Source organism: Propithecus coquereli, unplaced genomic scaffold, assembly GCF_000956105.1.
Source record: "Propithecus coquereli isolate 6110/MARCELLA unplaced genomic scaffold, Pcoq_1.0 Scaffold7, whole genome shotgun sequence".
In the NCBI taxonomy this organism is placed as follows: Eukaryota; Metazoa; Chordata; class Mammalia; order Primates; family Indriidae; genus Propithecus; species Propithecus coquereli.
Genome location: NW_012153062.1, coordinates 23,475,134 through 23,502,916, shown reverse-complemented (window position 1 = coordinate 23,502,916; position 27,783 = coordinate 23,475,134). Strand labels below are relative to the sequence as shown.

At 35.8% G+C, this 27,783-nt stretch overlaps 1 protein-coding gene across 1 annotated transcript in view; it reads right to left on the bottom strand.

Annotated features, from left to right (window-relative positions):
• Positions 1 to 27,783, bottom strand: part of SLC44A5 (solute carrier family 44, member 5) — a 119,515-nt gene that overhangs the window by 19,687 nt on the left and 72,045 nt on the right. Inside the window, exons 5-11 of the mRNA XM_012661041.1 lie at positions 20,913 to 21,038; positions 20,019 to 20,079; positions 16,959 to 17,082; positions 15,563 to 15,646; positions 12,347 to 12,459; positions 6,670 to 6,801; positions 1,492 to 1,591 (exon numbers count right to left, since the gene is read on the bottom strand). Coding sequence (XP_012516495.1) covers positions 1,492 to 1,591; positions 6,670 to 6,801; positions 12,347 to 12,459; positions 15,563 to 15,646; positions 16,959 to 17,082; positions 20,019 to 20,079; positions 20,913 to 21,038 — 740 coding nt within the window. The remainder of the gene's footprint in view (positions 1 to 1,491; positions 1,592 to 6,669; positions 6,802 to 12,346; positions 12,460 to 15,562; positions 15,647 to 16,958; positions 17,083 to 20,018; positions 20,080 to 20,912; positions 21,039 to 27,783) is intronic.

Here is a 27,783-nt window from a genome sequence, read left to right as displayed (position 1 = left end):
GGATAATAATTTCTTTGATTATTTCCACATAGGACATGGCTTGTGAAATGTCCACCATCCTAGTCGCACTATAGCTAACTACTTCTTTTAAATGATCTTTTCAGCATATGACACTGGATTAAGCAAATACTATTCGCTATAGCCTCTGAGAAATAAGGTGAAACTCTTCCCACTCCTAATGCACTAACACTTAGATTTCTTTTGCATGTGTTACCTTTGTCACCTCACTGTTTGAGCTATGCTATTTTCTCCTTTCTCCACACACTGCTGTTGATTATTGAGTGTCCTTAGGTCTACCCTGTATTCTTACACCTATTTATTTAAGTTCTTGTGGTCCCCTGAGCAAACTATCAACCTGCTGCAGTTGTATTGGCCCTTTAAAACACACACACACACACACACACACACACACACACACACACAGGATCACACACGTGCGTATTTAGGGGCGTAACAAGTAGAGCAAGTTACAGTGAACTGCACAATATCATACACACTATTTAAGAAATAAACCCAGCAAATCACTAGTTTTCAGTGGCTAATGATAGGGCTTCAGTCACTGTGGGAAAGAGAGAGAGTTTAACAAACTGCTTGTTAACTATTTAAACCACTGGTTTCAGGTGGTTCTATCATTATTTAGTAATAATATGGTAATTTTGTTAAAAACACTTAAATACTATTAAAAATAATTTGGTTCTTGATCATTAACAACTTAGTTTCCATCATTCTATTAATAAATAGAAAGCATGATCTATTGGCTTTATAATACACTGCTTTCCTTGTTTCTTCCATGCATTATTAGAAAGTTTAGAATATTTTCCTCGAGTGACCTTTTGGAATAGTTTGAAACTATAGGTGTTATTACCTCTCAGCATGAATTTTATGAAAGATTTAGTGTTTATTTTGTAACATTTTTTTAAATAAAAATGGCTCTGTGTATAAAATGTTCCAGAATTATGAGCTTTCGATATAAAATGTATGGTCTGGTGCTGCTAGAATCAATTGTCCTATTAGAAAATGTTGTCTCTCATACAGAAGTGGTAATAGCATATAATTGACTTTATAGAATTATGGTGATTTAAAGTTATGAAAGTGATTTCAACCATTAATATTAACACATGACATAATATAACAGTATGGAAATAATATAACATGTAATATAGCTAACTTTTTCATAGCACTTTATCGCTTACTTTCACATATGTAATTTTCCTAACATAAATTTAGTGTTTAAAAAATGCAAATACATAAACTAGACAGGTTTTATTCTTATTTTACCCTATGATAATTGAGACTGGGGAAAGGACTTGTTAGCAATGATCTTTCTAATAAGTGGCAGCGCTGAACTTGAACAAGTCTTCTTGAATGGAAAATAGTTTTTTTTAACAAGTCTTCTAAAAGGGAAAATAGTCTGGGACATCTATGCAATAGACAGTGACTGACTTTACTGATTGATATACATTATCTGAGTTTCTACATTCAGGGCCTTACTTGCTCCCTTCCTTCAGCAGGAAAATGGCGACACGGATTCGATTCCTGAGGAAGATCAGCATGAGGATGACAGACGCTTCAATGATGGAGAGTATTATCACTTTGAACAGGAAAAAAAATCAGTCTGTAATACAAATCAATACATAAAAACAAACTTTCTCTGCAAAATTTAGAACTGAGCTTTACTCTTATTTCTGTTAATTCCGGCACCTCATCGTTTAAGCAGTGCTACCTCTTCAAAAATGCCAATCTTAGAAATTCACTTTCAGAATCTTCGAGAAATGCTAAGGAATACAGGTTAAAACCTTTAGCTAGAACTTGAACATCTCAGTTGGACAGGCTTCATTTCATCCATAAAAACATGTCACACCACTTATAGAAATTAGACAGTAGACACTGAAGGAAGAAAGGGCTGCCTGCTTTGCTTGCAATACCTCTTAATTGTCCTTGCTGATTAATAGGACAGGCTCTTGGCCACCTTGTTTTTACTTGGTGACTCCACCCACCATGGTGGCCACCACTGATGGAATCACAGGGTAAACTCAACACATCTTAGCCATTAAAAGTCTAAGAATTAAAACTAAGGGAATCTAATTTGGTCTCATCTCTCCTCTCCTCTCCTCTCCTCTCCTCTCCTCTCCTCTCCTCTTCTTTCCCCTCCTCTCCTCTCCTCTCCTCTCCTCTCCTCTTCTCTCCTCTCCTCTTCTTTCCTCTCTTCTTTTCTCCCCTCCCCTCCCCTTTCTTTTCTTTTCTTCTTGGGACAGGGTCTCGCTCTCTCACCCAGCCTGGAGTGCAGTGGCGCCATCATAGCTCGCTGTAACCTCCAGCTCCTGGGCTCAAGCGATCCTCCTGCCTCAGTCTCCCAAGTAGCTGGGACAGGCCCACACCATCATGCCAAGCTATTTTTTTATTTTTTTTATTTTTTGTAGAGATGGGGTCTCAATATTGCCCAGGGTGGTTTCAAACTCCTGGCCTCAAGCAATCCTCCTGCCTCAGCCTACCAAAGTGCTAGTATCAGAGACATGAGCCACTGTGCTTGGCCCCTGGTTTAGTTTTGAAGTTTATAAATCTTGAAGTGAGTGTTACACAAAATGTGTCAAAACCATCTTAATGTGAAGTGAGTGAATCTCCAAAGAATAAAGTGTATGTGTATAAAGAAAGACAGCAACAAGAGGAAATCTTGAGTTCTTTTTGGCTTTTTGTTTCCTGGATCCAGGTAAACTTGAAAGACTAGTTGCTTTTCTGTTTTTTTGAATTTGATGAGACACTTCTATATTTTTATTGTAAACATCTCCTGCTCTGCCCACAGCCTGCTCCAATTTTCTTTTTTCTTCAGCTAGCTTGAATTAGGTTTTTTTCCTTTTTAACTTGAAGCCAAATTGTATCAACTGTCGTATTTCCTCAATTTTAAGACACACCTTTAATTTAGTACTAAGTTTTTAGGAAAAGTAAAGAAAGTCTTCATTAAATATCTACTCAATAATATTTCAAGATGCATCCTGATTTTAGAAATGTTAAAAAGTGAAAAGGTGTGGTTATCAAAATCAAGAAAATATGGTATTACCAATAACAGAATCTGAAAGTATAAAAGAAACTTAAATTCCCACCAGTGAAGGAATCTTTTTATAACCTCCTTGCTAGATGGTTATTCTGCTCAAGCTTCAACATTTCCACTAATGGAGAGATCATTATTTCGTTCTGTTGTTAAACCACTAAAATTCTGATATTATATCACATATCAGTTAATATCTCTAAGAAAGTAGAAATCAGTTAACCTAGAGCTATGGGAGGATCTTAGTAATGTATCATCATGTTTCTACACTTTCTTTTATTATAGTTAAACTATGTGTTTATGTTTTTATGCCCATTTTGTTCTTTTATTATAAAATACTAATTTGAGTCCAAAATTGTAGAGTATAGATAGCCAAATTGTAGAGTATAAAGTATAGATTATGCTAAAGTCATTATCTTCCTTGGACAACCTAAGAAAATAAAATATATCATCATCACTTTAAATTCTGAAACTGCATTGTTAAAAATATTGTATATTAAAATACTACCTTTATAAAATTGCATATTTAAGATGGTGAAATTAGATAAATTTAACTGTTTTTTTTAACTTATATATAATCATGTGTTGCATAAGGATACTTCAGTCGGTGGACTGCATAGACAACAGTGGTCACATAAGATTATGATGGAGCTGGAAAATTCCTATGGCCCAGTGATGTCATAACCAATGTAGCACAATGCATTACTCACGTTTGTGGTGATGTTGGTGTAAACAAATCTATTGTGCTGCTAGTCATATAAAAGTATAGCACATATAATTATGTATAGTACATAATGCTTGATAATGATGATAAATGACTACTGGTTTATGTATTTACTATACTCTACTTTTTAATTGTTATTTTAGAGTGTACTCCTTCTACTTATTAAAAAAAAAGTTATCTGTAAAACAGCCTCAGGTAGGTCCTTCAGGAGGTATTCCAGAAGGCTTTAGTATCACAGGAGATGAGAGAAACAAGCATGTTACTGCCCCTGAAGACCTTCTAGTGGGACAAGATGTGGAGGTGGAAGACAGTGATATTGGTGATTCTGACCCTGTGTAGTCCCAGGCTGATGTGTGTGTTTGTGTCTTAGTTTTTAACCAAAAAGTTTAAAAAATAAAAATAAATTTTAAAAATTGAGAAATACTTATAGAATATGAAGAAAGAAAATATTTTTGTACAGCTGTACAATGTGTGTTTTAAGCTAAGTGTTATTACAGAAGAGTTGGCCTAAAAATTCAAATGTTTATAAAATAAAATGTTACAGTAAGCTAAGGTTAATTTATTATTGATTAAAGAAAAAAACTTTTTAAAGTAAATTTAGTGTAGCCTAAGTGTACAGTGTTTATAAAGTCTACAGTAATGTGCAGGAATGTCCTAGGCCTTCACATTTCCAGTCCTGCAAGTTCTATTAACAGTAAGTGTCCTATTTCTATAGAGGTTACCATTTTTAATCTTTTATACCATATTTTAACTATACTTTTTCTACAGATATGTTTAGGTACACAAATACTTACCTTTGTGTTACAATTGTCTACAGTATTCAGCACAGTAACCCACTGTACAGGTTTGTGGCCTAGGAGTGATTGGCTGTACCACAGAGCTTAGTTGTGTAGCAGGCTGCACCATCTAAGTTTGTGTCCACTCTGATAGTCACACAAGGATGAAATCGCCTAGCAATGCATTTCTCAGAATGTACTTCTGTCATTAAGCAACACATGATTGTACTATATTCCCCCCTTTTGTTTGAATAAGAGCAAATAATAGAATATATTTGATGCCCTATAAAGCAGCTAGTATAACTGTAACTTAACAGAGGAGGAAACTGGCATCTGGGGGCTAAGAGATGTACCCAAGGCCATAAAGTTAGTTATTAGCAGAGATGGGAATAGAACCATCTCCTAACATAATCTAGGTGCAAATTATAATTTTTGTATTTATAATTCTGCTTATTCTCAGTGTTTCTGTCAATGAGCATAATTTCACATATATTCCATTGTCTCTGTTGCCTAGAATTTGTCCAAACACGGAGCAGGTGATCGATTCATGTCTGATAAATCAGTTATAAAAGCTGAGGCTTATTTGAGGAGTGATTAGTATTGCTAGATTAGAAAATTTTAGTAAGTTTTGTATTTTCCTAAAAGTACATCTCTTCACTGTTCCAATGGCAGATTCTGATTATCTCAATGATTTTTGTGTGGAAGGGTCTTATAGGACAGCAGGAGGTGACCACAGAATCTGTGACTAAGATCCATCCAAGAGGAAAACTAGGAGTTCCAATATATAATGGGTAAAAGTGATCACCTTTAGAAATGATACATAAGAGTAAGCTAATTGCTAGAGATGTAGAATCACTCAAATTCAGGAAAAAAGAGGGGGATGCAATTCCCAAGATCCCTGATTTTTGCAGTTAAAAAGAAAAAGCTATAAATGAAACAGTTCTTCTGCAACATATTTGAAAAAATAATGTAAGTGAAGTGTACTAGTCTGCATAAGGGCTAGAAATCGAAAGCCAGAGAAAAAGAATTTGGCAGTTTAATCCAGCATTATTTAAGGAAAAGAGAAAATCTAAATTTGGCAGACAAAAGGAATCTAGTGGGGTCATCTGTGCTGCATAGCTAGGTTATCAAGGTTGGCAACAGCCTGAAGAAAACATGCCCCAAGGCTGTCCGAGCCCCTTTGCTTAAAAAGCTCCTGATAGGTAATCTTACTCCCCTATGCTTGGATCCCAGGACATTAGTGTCTTAGATGTGATATGTCTGCATTTCAGTCACTGGGAAAGTATCCTAATGGTACAAACAAATAAAATGGCACGCTGGTGACATAACATGAACTTGTCTTTGAAAGCCTGAGGATTCTTGAATGTAGCAGCAAAATCAAGTTTTCAAATTTATGAGATGGGTCCCATGCCTGGAATCGTGATGCCCCAGCAAGATACTGTCCCCATCTGAGGTTCTTTCAGGCTCCTTACCAGGCTTCCTGGAATATGTCTCACCTGGCTCTTTAACTTCCACAATATAAAGGTGAATTTTTTAAAGCAACATGTAATTAGAGATTATTTTTAAAATCTTGATTAAAGAATATGTATCTATCAAGTGCAAGGAATATTATAATAGAGCTGTTCTAGGAATATGAGATTAAAGCCATCTCTGAAATCATTTTGCTTTAAAAATTTTGTTAATATTACCCCAACATATACAATAGTTTGAATAAACACTTCAAAAATGTAAATTTATTTTTAGTTACTTATTACTTACAATTTCTGTAATAGTTAAAATGTCTCGTTATAAAAAATGTTTTTTTTCTTTTTCCTTTTTAAAAATGAGTTTGAAAAATCAAGCATTTGCTTTAAATATCTTTCTTAGACATCAGGTTAATGTCTATAAATGTCCACAACCAAATAATATTAAGTTGAAGGCAAATGGCTTGAGATCATTGTAAAGTAGTATTTTCTTAGATTATACAATAAATTTACTATAGCTAGAGGATCGTGGACATATTACCTTTTATGGCATTAGTGATAAGTGTATTTAACAGGTTACACCAATCCAAGCTCTCCTTTAAGCAAAAATATACTTTCACATTATTAAAATTTTGACAAAACTAGTTTTTAAAATCTACTCACTAAATGTGAACCATGTTTGTTTCAGTTGAAAGTACATGCTTATATTAGTCTGAATCCCGATGTCATATATAGATAACGTAGCATTTGGATGGTCCTGAAGATTGCAGTATTCCTGGTAACAGTGCCATATTCCTTGAAAAAAAAAGAAAAACAGACTAATAAAAAATATTCTTTTCTGAAATAGAAGCTATGTGCTTATCATATGTATCCACATGAAACTGATCATTATGGTCATTTGTACAAAGATACACATTTACACAGTAAATATTTTATTTGTCCCTAATAGTCTAAATGTGTTACTGTATTTGATATGAATATTTTCAGTATTTGCCTGGATTACTGTGGCAACATCTGGTTTTAAATATCCTTTTGACTAGAAACAATCTTAAGGTCCATCAGTAGGGACTGGTTAAGTACATTATAGTATATTTATCCAGTAGATAGATGTGTTGAAGTTTCTCCCTATGGGAGATTTATACCCAATACCAATTATTACCTATTGGCTTATTTATTTATCCTTGCAGTTCTATGAATCTTGAGGCTATCTTAATAGATGCATACAAGTTTAGAACTGTAACTTTTTTAGTGAATTCAATCATTTCTATCCCTACTAATACTTTTTATTCTAAAACCTATTTTGTCTGATATTATTATGGCTTCTGTGGTTTTCTTAATGATTTCCAATATATTTTTAACCATCCCTTCTTTTTTTTATTTTTCAAAATTTTTTTATAGATACAGGGGCTCACCATGTTGTTCAGGCTGATCTTGAACTACTGGCTTCAAACGATTCTTCCCCCTCAGCTTCCCAAAGTGCTAGGATTACAGGCGTGAGCCACTGTACCCAGCCAATCCCTTTACTTTCAAAGGTTCTATTTCCTTATGTGTTGTGTAACTTTTGTAAATAACATACAGCTCCAATTTGTATGTGTATATTTTAATCTGATCTGACAATCTCTGTATTCTAATTGGTGAATTTAAGTCATTATATTTAATATATCAATATATTTATTTCTACCGTCTTACTTTCGCTTATCCTGTTCCATTTTGCGTCTACACTAATTTTCTTCCAATTCTTGTCTTTTAAAAATTGATGAGTTTTGTTTGTTTACTTATATTCCATGTTTCTTCTCTACTGATTTAGAGTTATCTATTTTTGTAATAGATTACCCTTGAAAATTTGCTATGTGTGTACTTAATAAGCAAGTTTAAAATACTTTATCAAAGAAATAGAATTTTTTCTTTTTTTATTTTGTTTTGTTTTGTTTTTGAGACAGAGTCTTGCTCTTTCACCTCAGCTAGGGTACAGTGGCGTCATCATAGCTCACTGCAACTCCCAACTCCTGGGCTCAAGTGATCCTCCTGCCTCCGCCTCCCCAGTAGCTGGGACCACAGGCGCACGCCACGCCTGGATAATTTTTCTATTTTTTGTAGAGACAGGATCTCACTCTTGCTCAGGCTAGTCTCAGTCTCCCGAGCTCAAGCAATCCTCCCGTCTCAGCCTCCCACAGTGCTAGGATTACAGGCATGAGCCACTGCTCCTGGCCTGGATTTTAGATCACTCAATAATCACCCCACTCTGATTATTGCTCAATAATTTGGTTAGTGTGCACTTTTAATCTAAAAAATTGGACATTATTATTTTATACAGGCAGTTTAGTAGATTTACCTACATGTTTACTAATTTATTTTCTTTCACCATCCTTTCTTACATGTTATGTACTTTTATTGAATCATTTTCCTTCTTCTCCTTACTCTCTCCCACAGCTGCATTCAATCCATCAGAAAATACAGCTGGTTATACATTAAAAACATCCTCATTGCTACAACCTTGGTTTGTGCTTCCTTCATTTGTCACATGGACTACTGCAATAGCCTCCTCACCGGTCCTACTGCTTCTACTGTTGCCCTACTGTAGTCTGTTCTCAACACAGACTGGAGCAATCACCACGTCACATATCTCTTCTGCTCAAATCCCTACAATGCCTCCCCATTTTACTCAGAGTAAAAGCCTAGATTTTACAATGTTCTACAAAGCTCTGGCCCTCCCAAAATTCTATGACCTCATCTGCTGTTTTCTCCTTTACTCAGTATACCCATCCACACCAGCCCTCTAGCCGTTTCTTCAACATACTGTTACCTTAGGGCCTTTGCTCTAGCTGTATCCACTGTCTGGAACTTTTCCCTCATCTCCGCTGGCTAAGTCCATTGTCGTCTTCAAGTATTTCCTCAGATCTCTTCTCAAAAAGACCTATCCTATTAATACTACAATCGTCACTCCTTGTCATGGCACTCTCAATCCCCATTTAATTGTTACAATTGTTCTTTTTTCCATAGCAATCATCACCTCTGACATATAATCCACTTAGGTGATAAGCATCAAGAGAGTAAGAACTTTGCCTGTTTGCTTACTACTGCATGTCAAGAGTCTAAAATAGTGCCTGCACACACTACTCACTTGATATTTGTTGAATGAATAAAAGAATGTATGACTAGATATGGATTTCTTTTCCCTTACTCTCCTTGGAATAATTTGAGCTTCCTGTATCTATGGATACAGGAAATGTACCCATATATTTCATCAGTTCTAGAAAATTCTAAGCCAATAACTTTCAAAAATGGCTGATATAGATCAGGCTCTTCTCCACCTATTCTCTCTCTCTTAACCACCTAATCATATTTTTGCCCTCTTGTCACATTCTGCTGTATTTTGGATAATTACTTCAGATTCGTATTTCAGTTCATTAATTCTGTATTTTTCCATTTAACTTATCAATTTTTAATCTAACCATTTTTTTATTTTGAAAAGTTCTGTTCGGTTCATCTTCATATATGCCTAGAAATTTTTGTTGATTTTCTATTTTTGTAATTCTATCTTTAATTATTTAAACATTTTATGCATGGTTATTTCATATTTGTATCTATTAATTACTATATGTGAGTTCTTGGAGAGCTCAGTCTGCTGTTTATAGTTTCCACTGATTTTCACACACACGGACCTGTTTTCTTGCTTGTTCAGTAATCTCAGATTTTGTAGATCTGAATCTGTGGAAACTTGGTGAACTAAATTGAGGAAGCTTCATCTAGAGAGGGTTTACACCTGTTTCTGTTGGCAGTCAAAGGGTACTACCAAACTGAAGTCACTTAGACACTTTACAGGATCCCAGACTTACTCCAGGAGTTTCAGCTGTGATTCCTGCTCTGCTGCTGACTCTACTCTAAGTCTCCTGATTCCCGCACTGGTTTGGGCCACCCAGGGTTTCACACGTGTTTCCTGTTTGGTTCCCCACTTTGATTTTAGCTCACATGTTTAAACATTTTTTTCTTTGGGGAAGATTTCCTTTATTTCCTAAAGTTCATCAAAATACTGTTATACAAAACAGTACAACACAATACTCTTTTTTATGCCATTAATTCATAGCAAAAGGGCCCTTCAGATTATTTAGTTCCCTCAGACTAAGTCCAGGCAATATTTTCCAATGTCTTTTTCTTTTGCTTTCTCTCCTGTACTAATTTTTTTTTTTAAGTTATGATCCCTGGGCTTCAGTCCTTTTTCCTCAATAATATTTCTTCATAACAATAACAGCAACAACAACAATGGATAACTATTTGCTGGACATTTGCTATATACTAGCAGATTCCTAAGTACTTTATATACATTATTTTGTTCAGTACTCACAGGTTCCTATTACATGGTTGAGGAAACTGTGAATTAGAGAGACTACATATTTGCAGAGGATTCCATGGTTAACGTGGTAAATCTGGGATTGTCCCTTTTTCATCCTTTAAATCCATGCTCATAAGCACACTGTCACATTGCCTCTTCTGTGTACCACTTAACTTGTTCTGGTCAATGAAAATTGTTCCACCACTGTGCATGAGTACTTGGCCAAAAGCAGTCTGGCTTTTTCTCTGCTCAGTATGACATATCTGCTTTGTTCTTTGCCCTAGTAAATGGGCTGCTGTCAGAAGGAAATGGTTGATTTCCCATGAAATATAGAAAGTCAGTTGTCCAAGATAGTAGCAGAGGTCAGTTACACCCGGTAACTGACACTCTCCAACCAAACTGGACATTTCCTCACCCAGTAAATATTTGTCATGCCATTAATCGCAGTGTTAGCATTAACTAGGGAGTCAATAAGGAATTGAAATCGGTTGTTTTATCTGCACTTTTTATATATTAACCATCTTCCGCCTTTTCCATTGTCAAAATTGCACCATAGCCAATCTCAGATTATTCTTGCTGCTTAAGACAATTCAGTGAAGCCAATGGCAGACTTTACTGCCCTTCTCTTCTTGATAAAAGTAAAAGAGTGATTGAATCACATGCCCAAACTCTCCAGTGGAAAAGGGCAGGGGTTATTTTGAGCTCCAAGCAGGAACACAAAAACAAGACATTTAAACAAAAAGCTTTCTTTGGAGTTTCTGATTAAGGAGATGGCAGTTCTTGTGTTCCTCCACCAGACTGCTCCACCTATTATATGATCTGTTACCTGGCTATGCTCAGGAGGAAGTCCAGGTGCGATTCCTGAGCGGCTGCGCAGCAGGAGCAGATAAGGAATGCTTGAGAAGACTTCAGTGACTTACTAGAAACTCATTGAGGATGATGAGGAGGACAACAGCAAAAACCCAACACATATTGATTGCTGTGTTCCAGGCACTGTTTATATTCATTGCCTCATTTAATCCTTACAATCTTCTGAGATGGACAGACCATTATTGTGCTGATGTTATAGATAAGGAAGCTAGGTCCTATAATCACTAAGAAACTTCCAGAGTTACCCAGTTGTACATTATGGTACTGGATTAGAACCCAGGCTAACTACACAGCCTGGGGATTCAACTGCATTCTTACCCTAATACACTTAAAGTTCTTCTTTGAGTGATAGAAATAGGAGATTTTTATTTTTGGTGTCTATTACCATAAAACTGTGTTGTCCATCCAAATGGCATTGTAAGGGAAATCATTATTTTGAATAAAAACTTCTCAAACATTCATATTAGCCCATACATTTTTTAGAAGACTGAAAGGAAGCTCCTGTAAGTGTTATTCCATGGGAGACACTTTTATTCATTTAGTGTTCACATTGTGCAGACCTTACATGTACTGCTTTTGAGGGGACTGAGTGAGGGGTTAGATTCCAACCTTGAAATAAAGGACAGTGCTTCTCCATACAACGGGTGTAATTCAGAATACCTGCCTCTAGAGGGCGATGCTTCACCATGAGTACCAATTACTAAAAGGTGCGACAGTACCAGGATTAAAAGTACTATCTAAGTTCAAAGAGAAAAATAGATCACACTTCTGTAAGTATGCAGACCTGGTCTTTGATCAGATAGGAAGGTTAAAGGAATAAAAGAGATTGCCTGAAATGTTTTTCATTAATCTAAAAAGGTTTCTTTTTACTTCCTTTTTAAGACCTATGAGGCATGAGACCAAAGGCTGGTAAGGAAAAGAGGAGAACATTCTGATAGCACTTTTTTTCAAGATATAGAAGAAAAAAGTTATAGAGACAATATATGCAAAGTTAAATAATTTTTCTAAATTTAAAGCTTTTGTAGAGGTAAAGAATAATTAAACCCACAGCAAGTAAATGCTTTCTGGTAATTGATAACAGCAACTGAAAACAAAAAGATTATTCTAATATTTAGCAATTTTAAGGGGAGTGATACCTACCATATCCTATAATTCCAAGCACACCAAACACGAAAATCCAGAAGAGGAATCCAGCTATGAATCTCATGAGTATCAAAAACATCCAACTAAGGACCATGGCGATAGTCAGGCCACTAAAGAAAAAAAAACCACAGTAAACACAGGGGTCAAGTGCGCTAAGCATAGCATAATGAAAACATCAAGACAACACACTTTTTTCTATTCAGAATGATTCTCAGGTTGTTTTATTTTACCTGGCTATAGAAACATTTATAATGTTAAACATTATAAATAGTGGTCTCCATCAAGACTTTTGTATGAAAGAGTAGACCATCCGGGACTTTATACATGAGTCATCTTGTGTGCCTAGGTAAACTGAAGTCCAGTATCAGTCATTGTTCAAGGAAAAATACAACCCCTCCAACCTACAATTTTGATCTATCTCCCATGGTTGCCATGTCCTATTTTTTCCTTTTATAGCTACCTACTAAGTGATAAACTGTAAAATATATCCATGATGAATTTGTTCCGTTCTATCTACTTGGTGACTAGTGGGAACCTTGTGCCATATGGCTGTCTAGAAGTAACAGACTAATCTCAGGTCAGAAATACAAGAAAAACAACTGCCCATACCCTGAACCCATGATTTTGTAGTCATTATCACTATGGTTCAATTATTTCCAGTAGTTTGTGATGTCTGACATCACCAAGCATCTATTTCAGGTCCCCAGTGATCTGAGGGCCATTATTTGGAGCCATGGTAAGTCTTCTGTGTCTCCTGGGCCATGTGACTTTATTGAGCAATTAATAGCATGACTATTTTCTGTCTGTTTCAATTTCTTCCTAGAGTTTGACTGAGTTGCTAGAGAAGCTTCTTCTCCCACCCCCAGCAAATATCCAGGTTAAGGTCATATTGGAGTCTTCTGATGTAACTTCCTCAAAGAGGACTCATTGCATTGGAAACTTGGCCAACCCTTCTGTTAAGAACTGACACTTCTGGTGCTACCTGTAAGTTTCCAAACATAACAACAGACAGAGCCTGGTAAATTTATTGAGTTTATTGTCTCAAGTGTTATGTTTTTTAAAAAAATCTCAGTAATTACTGTTACTGAACAGATATTAATAACAGCACAGTATCGAACTGTCCTAGTCTTGCAAAGCCAAAGCTTTTATAATAACTTCAAAAGCCATTCTCTCTTAAAATCACAGACACTTTAATGCTTAAATACTCAATATGGTTGAAGGATTATTCTATAGCATAGTCCAAAGGGAATATTAAAAAATATCAGAGGGGAGAAAAAAGGAAATAGAACTGTTTATTCTGTGTGTTTTAAATTCTTGCATAAAAATTCTAACTTAATAAACGAAGTCCCAGCATATTAGCACTTTGGCTTTATATTTATAAAATAGATGAGAGCAGAAGATCGAAAATGAAGGGAGGTGTTGATGGTCTAGAGGTGTGAGTGGTGTCCTGGTGGAGGAGGTTTCCGTGTGTGTGTTGGGGTGGGGTGGGCAGGAGAGTCTATCATAATGTATACTTGTTCAGGTAACAGTGAAAAGCCAAATGAAGAAGAAACATGGAAATTATCTAGTAACATTTGGGCCTGACAATAGGAGTCCCAGTTTAAATACTGTCAAGTATAAACTACAATCTCTGCTGGAGATAAAGCCTAACACGCTGAAAATAATTACTCTAATTGTTTAAGACAAAGCATCAAAAAGAGTAAAATCTCATAAAATCTAATTTTACAGCTCTAAAAACTACTCTCTAATACGTCATACACAACACAGTTTTGCACCATCTGAATACATCTTTCTTGCTCCCTTACTGTTTTTATAACTGTTCTTTTTTGTTTGTTTGTTTGTTTAAGGAGATAGGGTCTCGCTCTGTCACCCAGGTTGGCATGCTAGAGTGCAGTGGTGCAATCGTAGCTCACTGCAGCCTCAAATTCCCGGGCTCAAGTGATCCTCCTGCCTCAGCCTGCTGAGTAGCCAGGATTACAGGCATGAGCCTCCGTGCCCAGCTCTATAACTGTTTCTTGAACTCACATTTTCTGTGTGCCTCCTATGTTCACAGAACCATATAGGAGTTAGGAAAATAAAGATGAGTTATACAGTTACCATCATGAAGAGTTCATAGTTTATCAGAGGGAAAGAGCTGGCTAAATAAAATATAGAATGGTAGGTACTATACAGAAGATGAGTGTGTATGCCCAGGTATGTATACACACACACAACGGGTATGAAGAACACAGAGGAAGAAGTAATCAATTATCTCTGGGGAAAGTAAGAAAGGTTTATAAATGACACTAAAACTTATTTTGAAGGATGAGGTGGAGTTGTCCAGGACTCAGAAAAGGATATGCCAGGAAAGGAAACGGAATATGCAAAAAACATAGGATTTGACAGTCTAGGGATGGGCACATTATTTGATGTGTTTAGGCTAGAGGGTTAATCGAGAAACATGGGTGGAGATGAAAATTGAGAAATTTAGTTGGGCTAGGTTATAAAGGGCCTTATAAATATTTGAAGAAGCTTTTACTTTATTCTTTGATCACTAGGGGACCACAGAAGGTTTTAAGCACTAGAAGGTGACACAAGAACCAGATAATAACAACAGTACTAGATATGTCAAATACCTTTACCCCCTCCAGTAAATTGACTGCATTTCCTTAACTTTCTAGGAATCCAAATCTTATGTCTGAAAATTTTAAATCTCTTCCTCCTTCATATATACGTATATTTATGTATAACATACATGGTTATGTAGCTTCTCATAACTACAATGACTTCTAGTAATGATGATAACAATCATTATGTGGAAGGAATGTATTAAAAAATAAGAGTGATCTTTTGGAACTCAAGGGAGGGAAAAATTAGAAAAAAGAACCAGTGAAATAACACTGCATTCAATGTAACATGTGATGAGAAGCACACGTGTATTCCAGATACAGAAGTCCTACAGGTACTTCCCCATTGACATAAAGGAGTACTTTTATAAGAATACTTTTATTGGTACTTAAATGACTAAAATTAAAATTTACATTCTTATAAATTTCTGCTAACACTGGGTGTATTTCCAAATATCTTTGCCCCATCCTCACTCTATCTGAAAAAAGAAAATGATCTGAGTCAACCTTTTATTCATGAATAAAAATAGGGAACTGGAAGAAAGAGTTCTACAAAGATAAAAGCAGAATGGGGCTGAAGAAGAAACATCTATGTGTTTTCACTTACATGAGAATCCAATACCAAGTCGTTGCATAGTCTTCAAACACTTTCATTCCAAGTGCCCTTGCCTCAAAGATTTTATTGATACGACTGAATGCAAGGAAGGAAAAACATCAATTATTTTTTGACTACCACTAAACAGAAATGTTTCTGTTATGATAAAAGGAATTTTAAAAGCTGCTATTCAATGCATGTTTTTAGAAGCCATCTATCAGTAGTGACTCTTTTCCTAGCCACAACAATACATGAAATGTCACTTCAGTAAACCTACAAATGTAGCTATAGCTGCGCACAAAGAGAACACGGTTTTCAGGAATGGTGAACAGATCCTTTTCCATTGTCTGCAACATGCCCTCAATATTGTAGAAACCTCACTATAAGAAATGAATTTAACTGACAAGATAAGCTTTTAACTTATAAAATCCATTAAGTCAAGAATGAACATCATCTTTAATTTCCCTTCCTAATCCCCTGACAGCATTGTAGCAGTGAGGCATGACAGAGCACATACTGAAAACTACACAAATTATTACTGTCCAGTTTGATTAATTATTAGAATGAATGCGCTCATGTAACTATAATATTGTCAGCCCCTTCCTCATGTGCCCAACTGCAACACCTCCCATTCCCTAAAGTAACCACTAATCTGACTTTTGTAATAATAATTTCCTAAATTTTCTTTTCAGTTTTACCATTTATATATGTATCACAGAGCAATTTAATATAGTTGTCGATTGTTAAATTTTATATCAATGAAATCAAATGGAATCACATTTGTATTATTTTGTGATTTCTTTAATACAGTTTTATATTTCTGAAATTCATCCATGTTGCCATTATATTCTAAATATGCAGGAGCTGCACTGTACTACTTGTACTGCTAACACCTTTCAAGAAAGACAAATGTTTAGAATATCTTTATTTTTTATATTTAATTCAACAGCTTGAGCTATACAATGAAACTCTCTGTACATTTATGTTTATGCATATGTGTATGTGTGTGTGCACACCCAGGGAAATATATTCTTCAATAACATGGAACACCACAGGTATGCAGCCAAGGGAAATATTAATAGTAAATTTACTGCATTATAGTTAGTATGGAGAAACTTGGTAGCATCAGTACATTTCCTTATGCCATGTGTCTATACCTTTTGATAGTGAAAAGAGTTAACCATTTTGAAAAGTATCGTTGTTCTTTTTATTAAATAAGTGATTCTGGTTTCTCCTTCTTTACACGCTTTTGAACATATATGAAGTTCTCCAATCCACAGTGACATGTATATTTCATAAGAATATGTAATTTTTTTTTTCCTATAACCCTTAACCTAATGGGAGCTTTAGTCTTGGGTACAATAACAGGATGCATCAAAACTGAAAATAGGAATGTGAGCAAACATACTTTGCAGCCTCTCTGAGTTCTATAACACTTCTTGTCCTTCCGTTTCCATCCTGAAACAGCATCCTACTTCTTATTGTTAAATTGCCATTTCTAGTAGAGAAGTCAGGGAAACATCTCTGGAGAACTGTAAAAATAAAATGACAGTAACCACTTTCTCCTTCTTTCAAGATGTCCTTCCTTTCTTAAGCTTTCTGATACTTATAATCAAATTCTTGCTGGGTATGTAAATTGCTCAACATAGATAGCTAATCGCCCATTACTTGGTGATCTGAAGATTTTCTGATGGTTCTAACACTGAAACAGAATGAAGATATCACAATCTGGAGTTATATTCTACATTTGATTATTTTATACACAGTATATTCATAAATAAGATGCACAGCACAGGTTTTAAGAGCAACACTGATACATATCACTCATGGTAAACACATTTTAATAAAAAGACCACATTAAATTGCACGACCGAATCAGTTTAGTTTTGTTATTTTAAAAAAATCTTAGGTGCTCCTTGAGGGAAACCCTGAAAATTGGAAATGAGTGATTAATTCCTTGCAGAATAAGAACCAGTTCAAACTTAAGGCTACTAAGACAAGTGAATTTTTGTTTGGGAATTCTTAATAATTTGTCTCTCAGCTTTGTCATCTACATGTTTTTTTTTTGGAGGGGCTGGAAATAGAAATTCCAAAGCTATTAAAAGAGGCCTATGCTTTGTAGACTAGTGTGATTTCTGAGAAGAGTTAAATCACTGCTCAATCTTTTATTAAATATAATTTTTGCCTCTTTACAAATCTATTATTAAAAATATTTTAAAAGCACAATTTCAAATGAAGAGGTAAGAAAAATCATAAATGGATTATTTTCATATTTTTTCTTATAAAATATTACCGGTTTGCATGGGTTCATATGGAGTTTAAACCTGAAAATATTAAAGCAGTTGATATAAGGAAAGAAGAAATATGTCTTTATAAAGTCTTTTCTGACTTTCCTGGCTTGAAATGAACTCTTCTTCGCCCACCTCCAGCTTCTGTCGCACTTATGTTACGGCTGATTCCTTTAGTGCCCACCGGACCTTCCTCCTGCTCTTCCCTCCCCTTCTGCAGCAAATTTGACATAATAGCCTCTACCAGCTGCTTCTACTTCCTCTCAATCCAGTCAGATGTCTGCCCCACCGCTCAGTGGCAATCGTACTCCCAGTAATCCCAATGACCTCCCAATTGGCAAAACCTCCACATATTTTTTAATTTTCATCTTACTTGAACCCATTACCCAGCACAGTGCTTGGCACACAGTAGAACTCTGTAAATCTTTGCTGTTGAATCAGTTAACTTTTGTGAGCCTTTAACATGGTATTAACAGACACTGCCTCCCCCTGATGTTATTCCACATATTATTTCTGCACAATCTCATCCAATCTGTTAGCTTCCATTACTAAATCTGTTCAGTACATATTTGGAAAATAGAGAAAATATGAAAGAAGATACAAAACTATACATAGTCCTTCCACCACCCACAGTGAACTAACATTTTGGTGAATTTCTTTCCAGTCTTTCTTTCTTTTTTTTCATACAGCACATGTAGTGTTTTCCTTTGTGACTTTCTTTTAATATTATTTATTTCTTTTTATAAACTCTTTAATGAGTGAATTTTATTAGCTGCATACTATTCCATTGAGTACTATACTTAGTTTCCTAATAGGAGGAACACAAGTTGATCGCAAGGTTTACCTTAATGCTTTCCTCACTAGACTGTAAGGGACTTTGCCTTATTCATTTTTGTATCCCAATGTACATTTTATTGTATGATTTAACCAAACTGTACGTGTAAGGGCAGGGACTATGTCTTATACCTATTATATTTTTGGTGACTAATGATTTATTTTTACATTTTTGCATAAAAATTTGTAACACTGGTTTTGGCTACAGGCACTTACTGTCAAGGGCTTCCTGTAAATGCTGTTGCTTGTGGGACCTACATCTTTGCTTCAGGGTCTTTTATGATCCAGAGAAGAATGATGAGAGTATTTAAGACATGTGTTTGGTGGTAGCAACTTCAGTTGTATTTGACTTTCTATTCAAACCGATGACTATTGCCTTTATTCCATTTTAAAAGAAATGCATACATTATGGAAAAATAGATAAATAGAAAAAAGAAGAGGAGAAACTGTCTACAGTTTCGCCACCCCCAAAACAACCACTTAACATTTTGGTATATTTCTTTCCAATACTTTTCTTTGAATAAGTGTTTCTTTGATTTATTTTAATTTATAAATGCTTGCAATTTATAAGAGTTTGCATTTTATTTAATATTATAGTATACACATGTGCATGTTATTCTAATATTCCTATTTAATAATCCTAAAATATTTAATTTAATGAATACATTATAATTTATTTAAGTATTCTCTTGCTGTTGGATATTAGAGTGTTTCTCTTTCCTTTTTTCTTTTTATTGGCAGGCAGCTACTTTAAATAAACATTGTGTCAGACATTTTTATGTAAAGTTTTTCTCTGTAGTTAGAATTATAACCATAAGACAGGAAAATGAGTGATTATTTCATTTTTTTCAGATTATCACCTTAAGTAAAGTTTATAATTTTAAATAAATAAAATATTGATTTATTCAGGGGCTATATAAACATTTCAAATTTCTAGTTATAAAAACAAGCATATGTCCCACTCCTACTCCCCAGGCAATTTCTGAGCAAATTTTTTGGCTAGATTCAGGAATGGGTGTGTATGAGTGTGTCTGTGTGTGTGCTTATGTCTGCTCCTAAAGCACCAAATAATCAGTCTGACTGAGCTTTTAAAAATCAGTTTTCAATTTTGTGATTGTGTATTCATGTAGCAAAATCCCAAGACTCACAGAGCTCTTGGGGAACCCTCCCTGGCTGGAGCCAGGAGACGGGCTTCACCTTTGACTTTCCTCCTGATCAACGCTGGGACCTAGGGCCAGTCATAGGACCATTCTTGGCCCCAGTTCTGTCAACTGTGAAATAAAGCAACTTAGTTAAATAACTTCTCAGTAGATTTTTTGTTTCTAGGTAAAATGTTTACCACTTACAAGGTTTGCTTGGGAAAACCGCTGTTGGACAATCATCATCCAGTAAAAGCTGTGGGAGAGACTGAAATGGAAGGTAGAGAATGTTAACATCTGAAAGGGTGTGCGATGACTACCTTTATGCTCAATACGAAAATGCTGTGCTTTACAAATTTAACTCCATAATAATCTCATTATTCTAAATTACTTCCTCTAATGATAGTCATTATAAGATTATCATATGCACATTTTTGCTTGACACTCTTATATGTCCTAACTGTAATTCAGTCAAAAACAATAACCAAACCAGACCCTCTGAAACCAAGTCACATCTTTGCAGGTATGCGACTTTGCCTTAACCACATCCTGAGTCTCCAATCTTTCGTTTTTTTCCTGGAAAAAAACAGCATCTTCTCTAATACAAAACCATTAATATTATTTAACATAACAATAATTTAGAATTCCCTTACAAATCTCAAACCTAGGTAGGAGTTTGGGGTTTTTTAAATGCATTCTTATCAAACTGGTCTTGGAAGTAAAATTCTACTTGTTACTAAGGAGCTATGGGGCTTCATCATCACATTAATGACATGATAGCTGCAAATGACATTAACTCCTAGCTTTTAAGAGCAAAAAATGCACCAAGTAGAGAATTTGCTGGTGTCAGGAAATAGCTGAAGCTTAACTTACCAGAAGTAACAGTCATTCATAATACCCCAAGTCTACAAAATGATATGCTATAAATGGTGTGTATGTTTTTGTGAGTATACATATGCATTTGTGTTTTAATGGAATGGTACCTTTAGTAATCATTTCATAGAAGATTTGGGAGGTTGTCCAATAACAAATGCTCACATTACAATTGAGATTGAAATAAAAGTTAAATTCTTCTCTACTTTTAAGCTTAAACACACATACCTTCACAGGCTTAGCACTAGTCTTGCAGAACTGACGGTAGTCTTCCCAGTAGCTTTTGTCTTTTTTGTACAAAAATTGCATTTCCATATAGGTTAAAAATTTTTCTGGGCACTTGGAGACACAGATCTGTGCAGGAACACAATGATGGGAATTGAATTGACTTGAACAAACCAAAATAAGTATCTATAAGATCAGACTTCTAAATTATCCACCACAATAAAGAGCAAAGCACTGTTTTCCATCTAAGAAAACTAAATCAGTTTTCTAGTCTTATTATAAAAAATGAAATTTCATGTACTAGTTACCAATCTCTACTCTTTGCTCTTTGATGTTGATGTGGTGTTAAAACAAGATGCTGTACAGTGCTAGATTTATTTTTAACTTTTGATTTTGAGGTAATTGTAGATCTACAGGTAGTTATGAGAAATAATAGAGACTCCACATACCTTTCACTCAGTTTCCCTCAATGGTAATAATCTGCATAACTGTAACACAATATCACAACCAGGAAACTGATATTGTTACTGTCTTAGTTTGGACATTTGTCCTCCCAAACCTCATGTTGAAATTTGATCCCCAATGTTGGAGGTGGGGCCCAATGGGATCTGTTGGGTTATGGGAGCAGATCGCTCATGAATGGCTCAGTGTCATTCTCCTGGTAATGAGGGAGTTCTCACTGTATCAGGTGCCAAGAAAGCTGCTTGATAAAAAGAGCCTGGCACTTCGCCCACCTCTCTTGCTTCCTTTGTCGCCTTGTGATCACTACACATGGCAGCTCCACTTCACTTTCCTCCATGGGTGGAGGCAGCCTGAAGCCTTCACCAGAAGCAGAACACCCTGCAGAACTGTGAGCCAAATAAACCTCTTTACTTTATAAATTACCCAGCTTCGGGTAATCTTTTATAGCAACACTAAAAGGACTAACACAGTATCAATCTACTCACCTTACTCAGATTTCATCAGTTTTACATTCACTCATTTGTGTGTGCCTATGTATGTGTGTAGTTCTATGCAATTTTATCACATGTATAGACTTGTGTGACCACTACCACAGGACAATTATTGACTTTTGATAAAATACTTTATGATTTTCTGAATTAGTAGATAAGAATATAATTCAAGTTTAATTTTGTCTGTGTAGTTTATACATATTCAGAGTTAGACTCTTGCTTCTTTTCCCACATATGATTAAAATGGTGATTTAAATGCTCTGAATATTGACAACTGCAACTAATAATTATCGGTGCCAGTGAATTCTCAGTAACAATTCACAAAACATAATTGAGGTTTTATCACCACAAGAAATGAACAAAATGAGGGCTATTTACCACAGTCAATCATTATTATAGTATCTTACCAACACTATCTAGATGTGGGCAGAGAGGTCATCTATGTAATTATTTTACATTAGTGAATTTCGGGGGCCTATCAGTGCCAAACCAGATCACTGTGTTAGTCCATGGAGCCACCACAGAAATAACTGACATCCGATTAGTAACTCTACAGAGAGAAAGCAGAATTGGGGAAGATGTACTCTATTGGTTTTGCTTTGGTTTAAGTTAAAAAACAAAGAAAGGTCAGATTAATCCATGTATGTTGCAGTCAACCCTTGTAAATCCCTCTATCACCTTCAGTGCCTCCTGGTGAAATCTTTCTCAACCTAACTTGCTTCATCTCCCTATTGCACTTTGGAAATTATTGTCACCAGTCCACCCTGGAGCTCGACCTCCACAGGCAGTTAGGTAAAAACACTGCTGCTTAGTGACATCTATTTTCTACCTTATGGGTCATGTTCCTGCTGCACACTAGGGCATTTGGTGTCAGCCCCGCAGCTAAGTTAGCAAGAGAATAGCTAAATGGATGTCTCAAATCTCAAAGTTAATATTGTCTTGTAGCAGAAGCAGTCTAATGCCTTCTAGAAGTTTTGACAAGGTAAACAACCCAACTCCACATTCACACTTCCATATGTATTTTCTCTGTCTCTTATTCACACATATGCATACACACACACACACACACACACACACACACAATCACATACACACACACACCTCTAGAGGAAATATTGGAGTTCTCACAGGTATCTTTCTAAAAAAGCTGAAGAACTATGTAGGGACATTCACAGCACCCAACACACACACATTTTTTTTGGAAGAAGGTTAAGGTTATTTATCGATGCAACTGTCAACATTTCACTTTGATTGGAGCCAAGCTGAATAAACCATGAACATTATTAGGAGATACTTTACAGACATTTAGACTTTGACAATTTACTCATTCAACATTGAAAAACAACTTAACTACTTTCTCTATTGGATACATTTAAGTGGACTTATAAAAGTGAATACTGAAGGCACTAATGCTTTCATAGGCTTTAAAAGATGGTAGGAACTACTGAGTTAGGACCATGATGATTTCTGTATTTATAAACACACACACAAACAATGCATACTACACATCTAAAAGTCCTGTGTATGCAACACATAAAAGAAAGTAATTAAAATGGTAAAAAGTGGTTCATTAAAAAGAATCACATTGAATTTCATTCCAGACACAAATGAGCTATTAAAAAACAATATAGCATGTGCTCTTTACTTTCTCCCTCTATCAGACCAATTTGTTCACTTCAAATAGGGTGCTGATTAGTAGCAATCAACATATAATTAGCCAAAATGAAGGTCACATTGAGGTTGGGTATCCTAATTGATTACAATCTGTCCTTTAAATGCTTGTGACACATGTCTGGACCATGCTGGAAGTTAACAAAAACATAATGCATAAAAATATGGTTCAGATTGGGAGATAACATCATTGCCTGGCAGACTAAATGCAAGTCTGCATTATTGGAAGCTAAAATATATTCTCACTCAGTTCTGATTCTCTGTGCACCATAAAGGGCATTTTGAATGTAGTTCTGTATTACTCCTTTTATATCATTAATTCAGATAGGTTTTAATACTTGATTACAAATTAGAATTTGGTGGCTGGGAGAGTGAGTTACACTGAAGGTTAAAATACTACATTTGCTATGAAGAAAGGACAATCTAGCAAATCATTTATGAAACAACAAAAAAGCATAATGTGTAAGGTTTTTGGCCTTATCATAAGAATGATGAATTTGTGTAGTATCGTAGAAAAAGTCTTGAACTTGGAATAGGAAGATGGTCATTCCCTCCTTCAAGCATTCATTTGTTTATTCATTTTTTATGCATATATTAAAGTTTATTTTTTTTTGGTATATTACGGGCGTACAAATGTTTAGGTCACATATATTGCCTTTGTCCCACCTGAGTGAGAGCTTCAAGCATGTCCATCCCCCAGACAGTGTGCACTGCACCCATTAGGTGTATATATACCCATCCACTCCTTCCTCCTCCCACCTGCCTGACACCCTATGAATGTTACTACTATATATACACTTAAGTGTTGATCAGTTAATACCAATTTGATGGTGAGTACATGTGGTGCTTGTTTTTCCATTCTTGGGATACTTCACTTAGTAGAATGGGCTCCAGCTCTATCCAGGATAATACAAGAGGTGCTAGATCACCATTGTTTTTTGTGGCTGAGTAGAACTCCATGGTATACATATACCACATTTTATTAATCCACTCATGTATTGATGGGCACTTGGGTTGTTTTCATATCTTTACAATTGTGAATTGTGTTGTTATAAACATTCTAGTGCAGATGTCTTTTTTATACAATGTCTTTTTTTCCTTTCAGTAGATGCCCAGTTATGGGACTGCTGGATCGAATGGTAGTTCTACCTGTAGCTCTTTGAGGTATATCCATATTGCTTTCCACAGAGGTTGTACTGCAAACTGTACTGTTTCCAGTCCCACCAGCAGTGTAAGAGTGTTCCTATCTCTCTGCATCCACGCCAACATTTGTTGTTTTGAGACTTTTTGATAAAAGCCATTCTCATGGAATTTTAGTGCTATCTCATTGTGGTTTTGATTTGAATTTTCCTGATGATTAGAGATGTTGAGCATTTTGTCATGTTTGTTGGCCATTAGTCTGTCTTCTTTTGAAAAGTTTCTGTTCATGTCCTTTTCACACCCTTTAATGGGATTGTTTGATTTTTTCTTGCTGATTTTCCTGAGTTCCATATAGATTCCAGTTATCAGCCCTTTATCAGATGTGTAGCATGCGAATATTTTTTCCCATTTTGTAGGTTGTCTGTTTGTTCTTGTGATAGTTTCCTTGGCTGTGCAGAAGCTTTTTAATTTGATCAGATCCCATTTATTTATTTTTGTTGTTGCTGTGATTGCCTTTGGGGTCTTCTTCATAAATTCTTTGCCTAGGCCAATGTCTACTAAGAATTTTTCCAACATTTTCTTCTAGAATTCCTATAGTTGCATGCTTTAGGTTTAAGTCTGTTATCCACCATGAGTTAATTTTTGTCAGAGGTCAGAGGTGTGGATCCTGTTTCAGTCTTCTACATGTGGTTATCCAATTTTCCCAGCATCATTTATTGAATAAGGATTCTTTTCCCCAGTGTATGTTTTTGTCTGCATTGTCAAAGATTAGATGGCTATAGGAGGGTGGTTTTATATCTGGGTACTCAGCTCTGTTGCATTGGTCTATGTCTCTGTTTTTGTGCCAGTATCATGCTGTTTTAGTTACTATAGCCTTGTAGTATAGCTTGAAGTCTGGTAAATTGATGCTTCCCAATTTGTTGTTTTTGCTTAAGATTGCTTTTATTTTATGGGGTCTTCTCTGGTTCCATACAAAGGATGGAACTAAGACCTTCTCAGGTAAGCAAAAAAGGGAATTTATCAAGACAAGACCTGCCCTTCAGGAAGTACTAAGAACAGCATTACACAGAGATCAGCACCATAAACACTCACCAGTGCAAAATCATCCAAAAGCTAAAGGTCAAAGGTCAGATACCACAATGACTCAAGAGAGAAAACAAAGTTCAACTCAACAGCGCAAACCGAAATCTGTCCTACTTATCAATTCTTTCAATAAATGTGAATGGCTTGAACTGCCCACTAAAGAGACATAGGCCAGTTGAATGGATAAATATACTCAAGCCAAGTATCTGCTGTCTTCAGGAAACACATCTAACCCACAGTGATGCATTCAGACTCAAGGTGAAGGGATTGAAAACAATATTCCATGAGAATGAAAGCCAAAAGAAAACTGGCATGGCAGTTCTGATTTCAGAAAACTTAATCTTCAAATTAACAAAAGTAATGAAAGACAAAGATGGTCACTATGTAATCGTGAAGGGTACAATTCAACAAGAATAACAATTCTAAATATTTATGTACCTAACTCAGATGCACCCAGATTCATAAAGCAAATTATACTTGATTGAAACAAAATGATAAACAGCAGCACCATAAGAGCCAGGGACTTCAACACCCCTCTGACAGAACAGGACAGATCCTCCAAACAGAAAATAAACAAAGAAACAATGGACTTAAACAGAACTCTAGAACAAATGTTTTTTCATTTAATAAATATTTACTGATCACCTACTCTGAGCCCATTCTAAGCACTGGGGACACAGCAGTGAACAAAACAGATAAAAATCCTTGCCCTCAAGCAGTTTGACTTCTAGTAGGGGGAGACAGATAACACATGATAAGCAAGTAAAATGTTTGTTATAAAATGGTAATAAAGTAATGAATATAAGATGGTATAAAAGGTAAAAAAAAAAAAAGAAGACTAGGAAGGAGCCTAGAGATAGAGGAGTGGCCTGGTGGGGTTTGTATTTTAAATAGGTAGTTAAGGAAGGCTTCACTAAGAAGGTAACATTTGCAGAAAGACTGGAAGAGGATCACTGATCAAGCCATACAGTCATCTGGAGGAATAGCTTCAAAGCAGTATGGTCCTTAAGAGGGCGTACTTTTCAGTGCTCAGGAATGGTACAGCCTGGAGGCTAATGGACAGAAAATGACCTCCCGCCACGTGGCCAAGCAAAGGGTTATAGGATGCAATGGATAAGGGAGTTCCCCTCAGAGAACACAATTCAGGTCAAATAAAGTACTTTCCTTCATTGACATGCACCAGAAACTGCTATGTATTGATCACTCCTCCCTTTCTGAATGGGAGCTCGTATTCTAATTTTCCTATCCCTGCTACTCATTGTACATTCAGTGTCAAGACATGATGAAGAGAACTATGCATCATCCATAGATCCTAGACTTTGAGTTAAGACTGTACTACATGGGACTCTGGGTTCTCCTTTGGGAAGAAGCAGCGTGTTCTGTTCTAGAGGCCGGAAGGGTAGACTATAGAAGATATAATTAACTGTCCACTGAGGTTCGTGCCTCTTGTTCCACTCATTCCATGGTATAGAAAAAGCTGCTCAGCTCACAACTACATTGCTGGATTTCTTCCTCCTTGCATCTGGGTGTGACTGTATAAAACTAGTTTGTGTCTATGGCACATGAGTAGAAATGTGATGTGTGAGACTTCTGATCCAAGGCTTTTAAGAGCAGGGGTGCTTTATTCATCCTGATAGCTGGATACAGATGACGAGGAGAACTTAAGGAATGGCACAGCTACTAGATGGAGGAGCCTGGAGAATAGTAACCCACTGACCACAAACACCTGCTGTGTACTTGTTATGTGGACAAAAAATAAGTGTCATTGTGTGAAGTCACTGAAAAGCTGGGGCTTATTAGTTGCAGCATCTAGCTTTACTCTTCCTAATATAATGCTGATCTAGGGAAAAATATCTCCATTTCTCTGGGCTGCAGGATTTATTTGCAGAAGTAGATGTTGGACAAAATAATCACTTAGGTTTCTTAGTGATTCTAAAATAATTTTTTTAAATAATTAATCTCTGCTTAGTTTTGATTGTATGTGAACATGAGTTCATACTTATGCCTTCCCATCCTCTACAAATTGT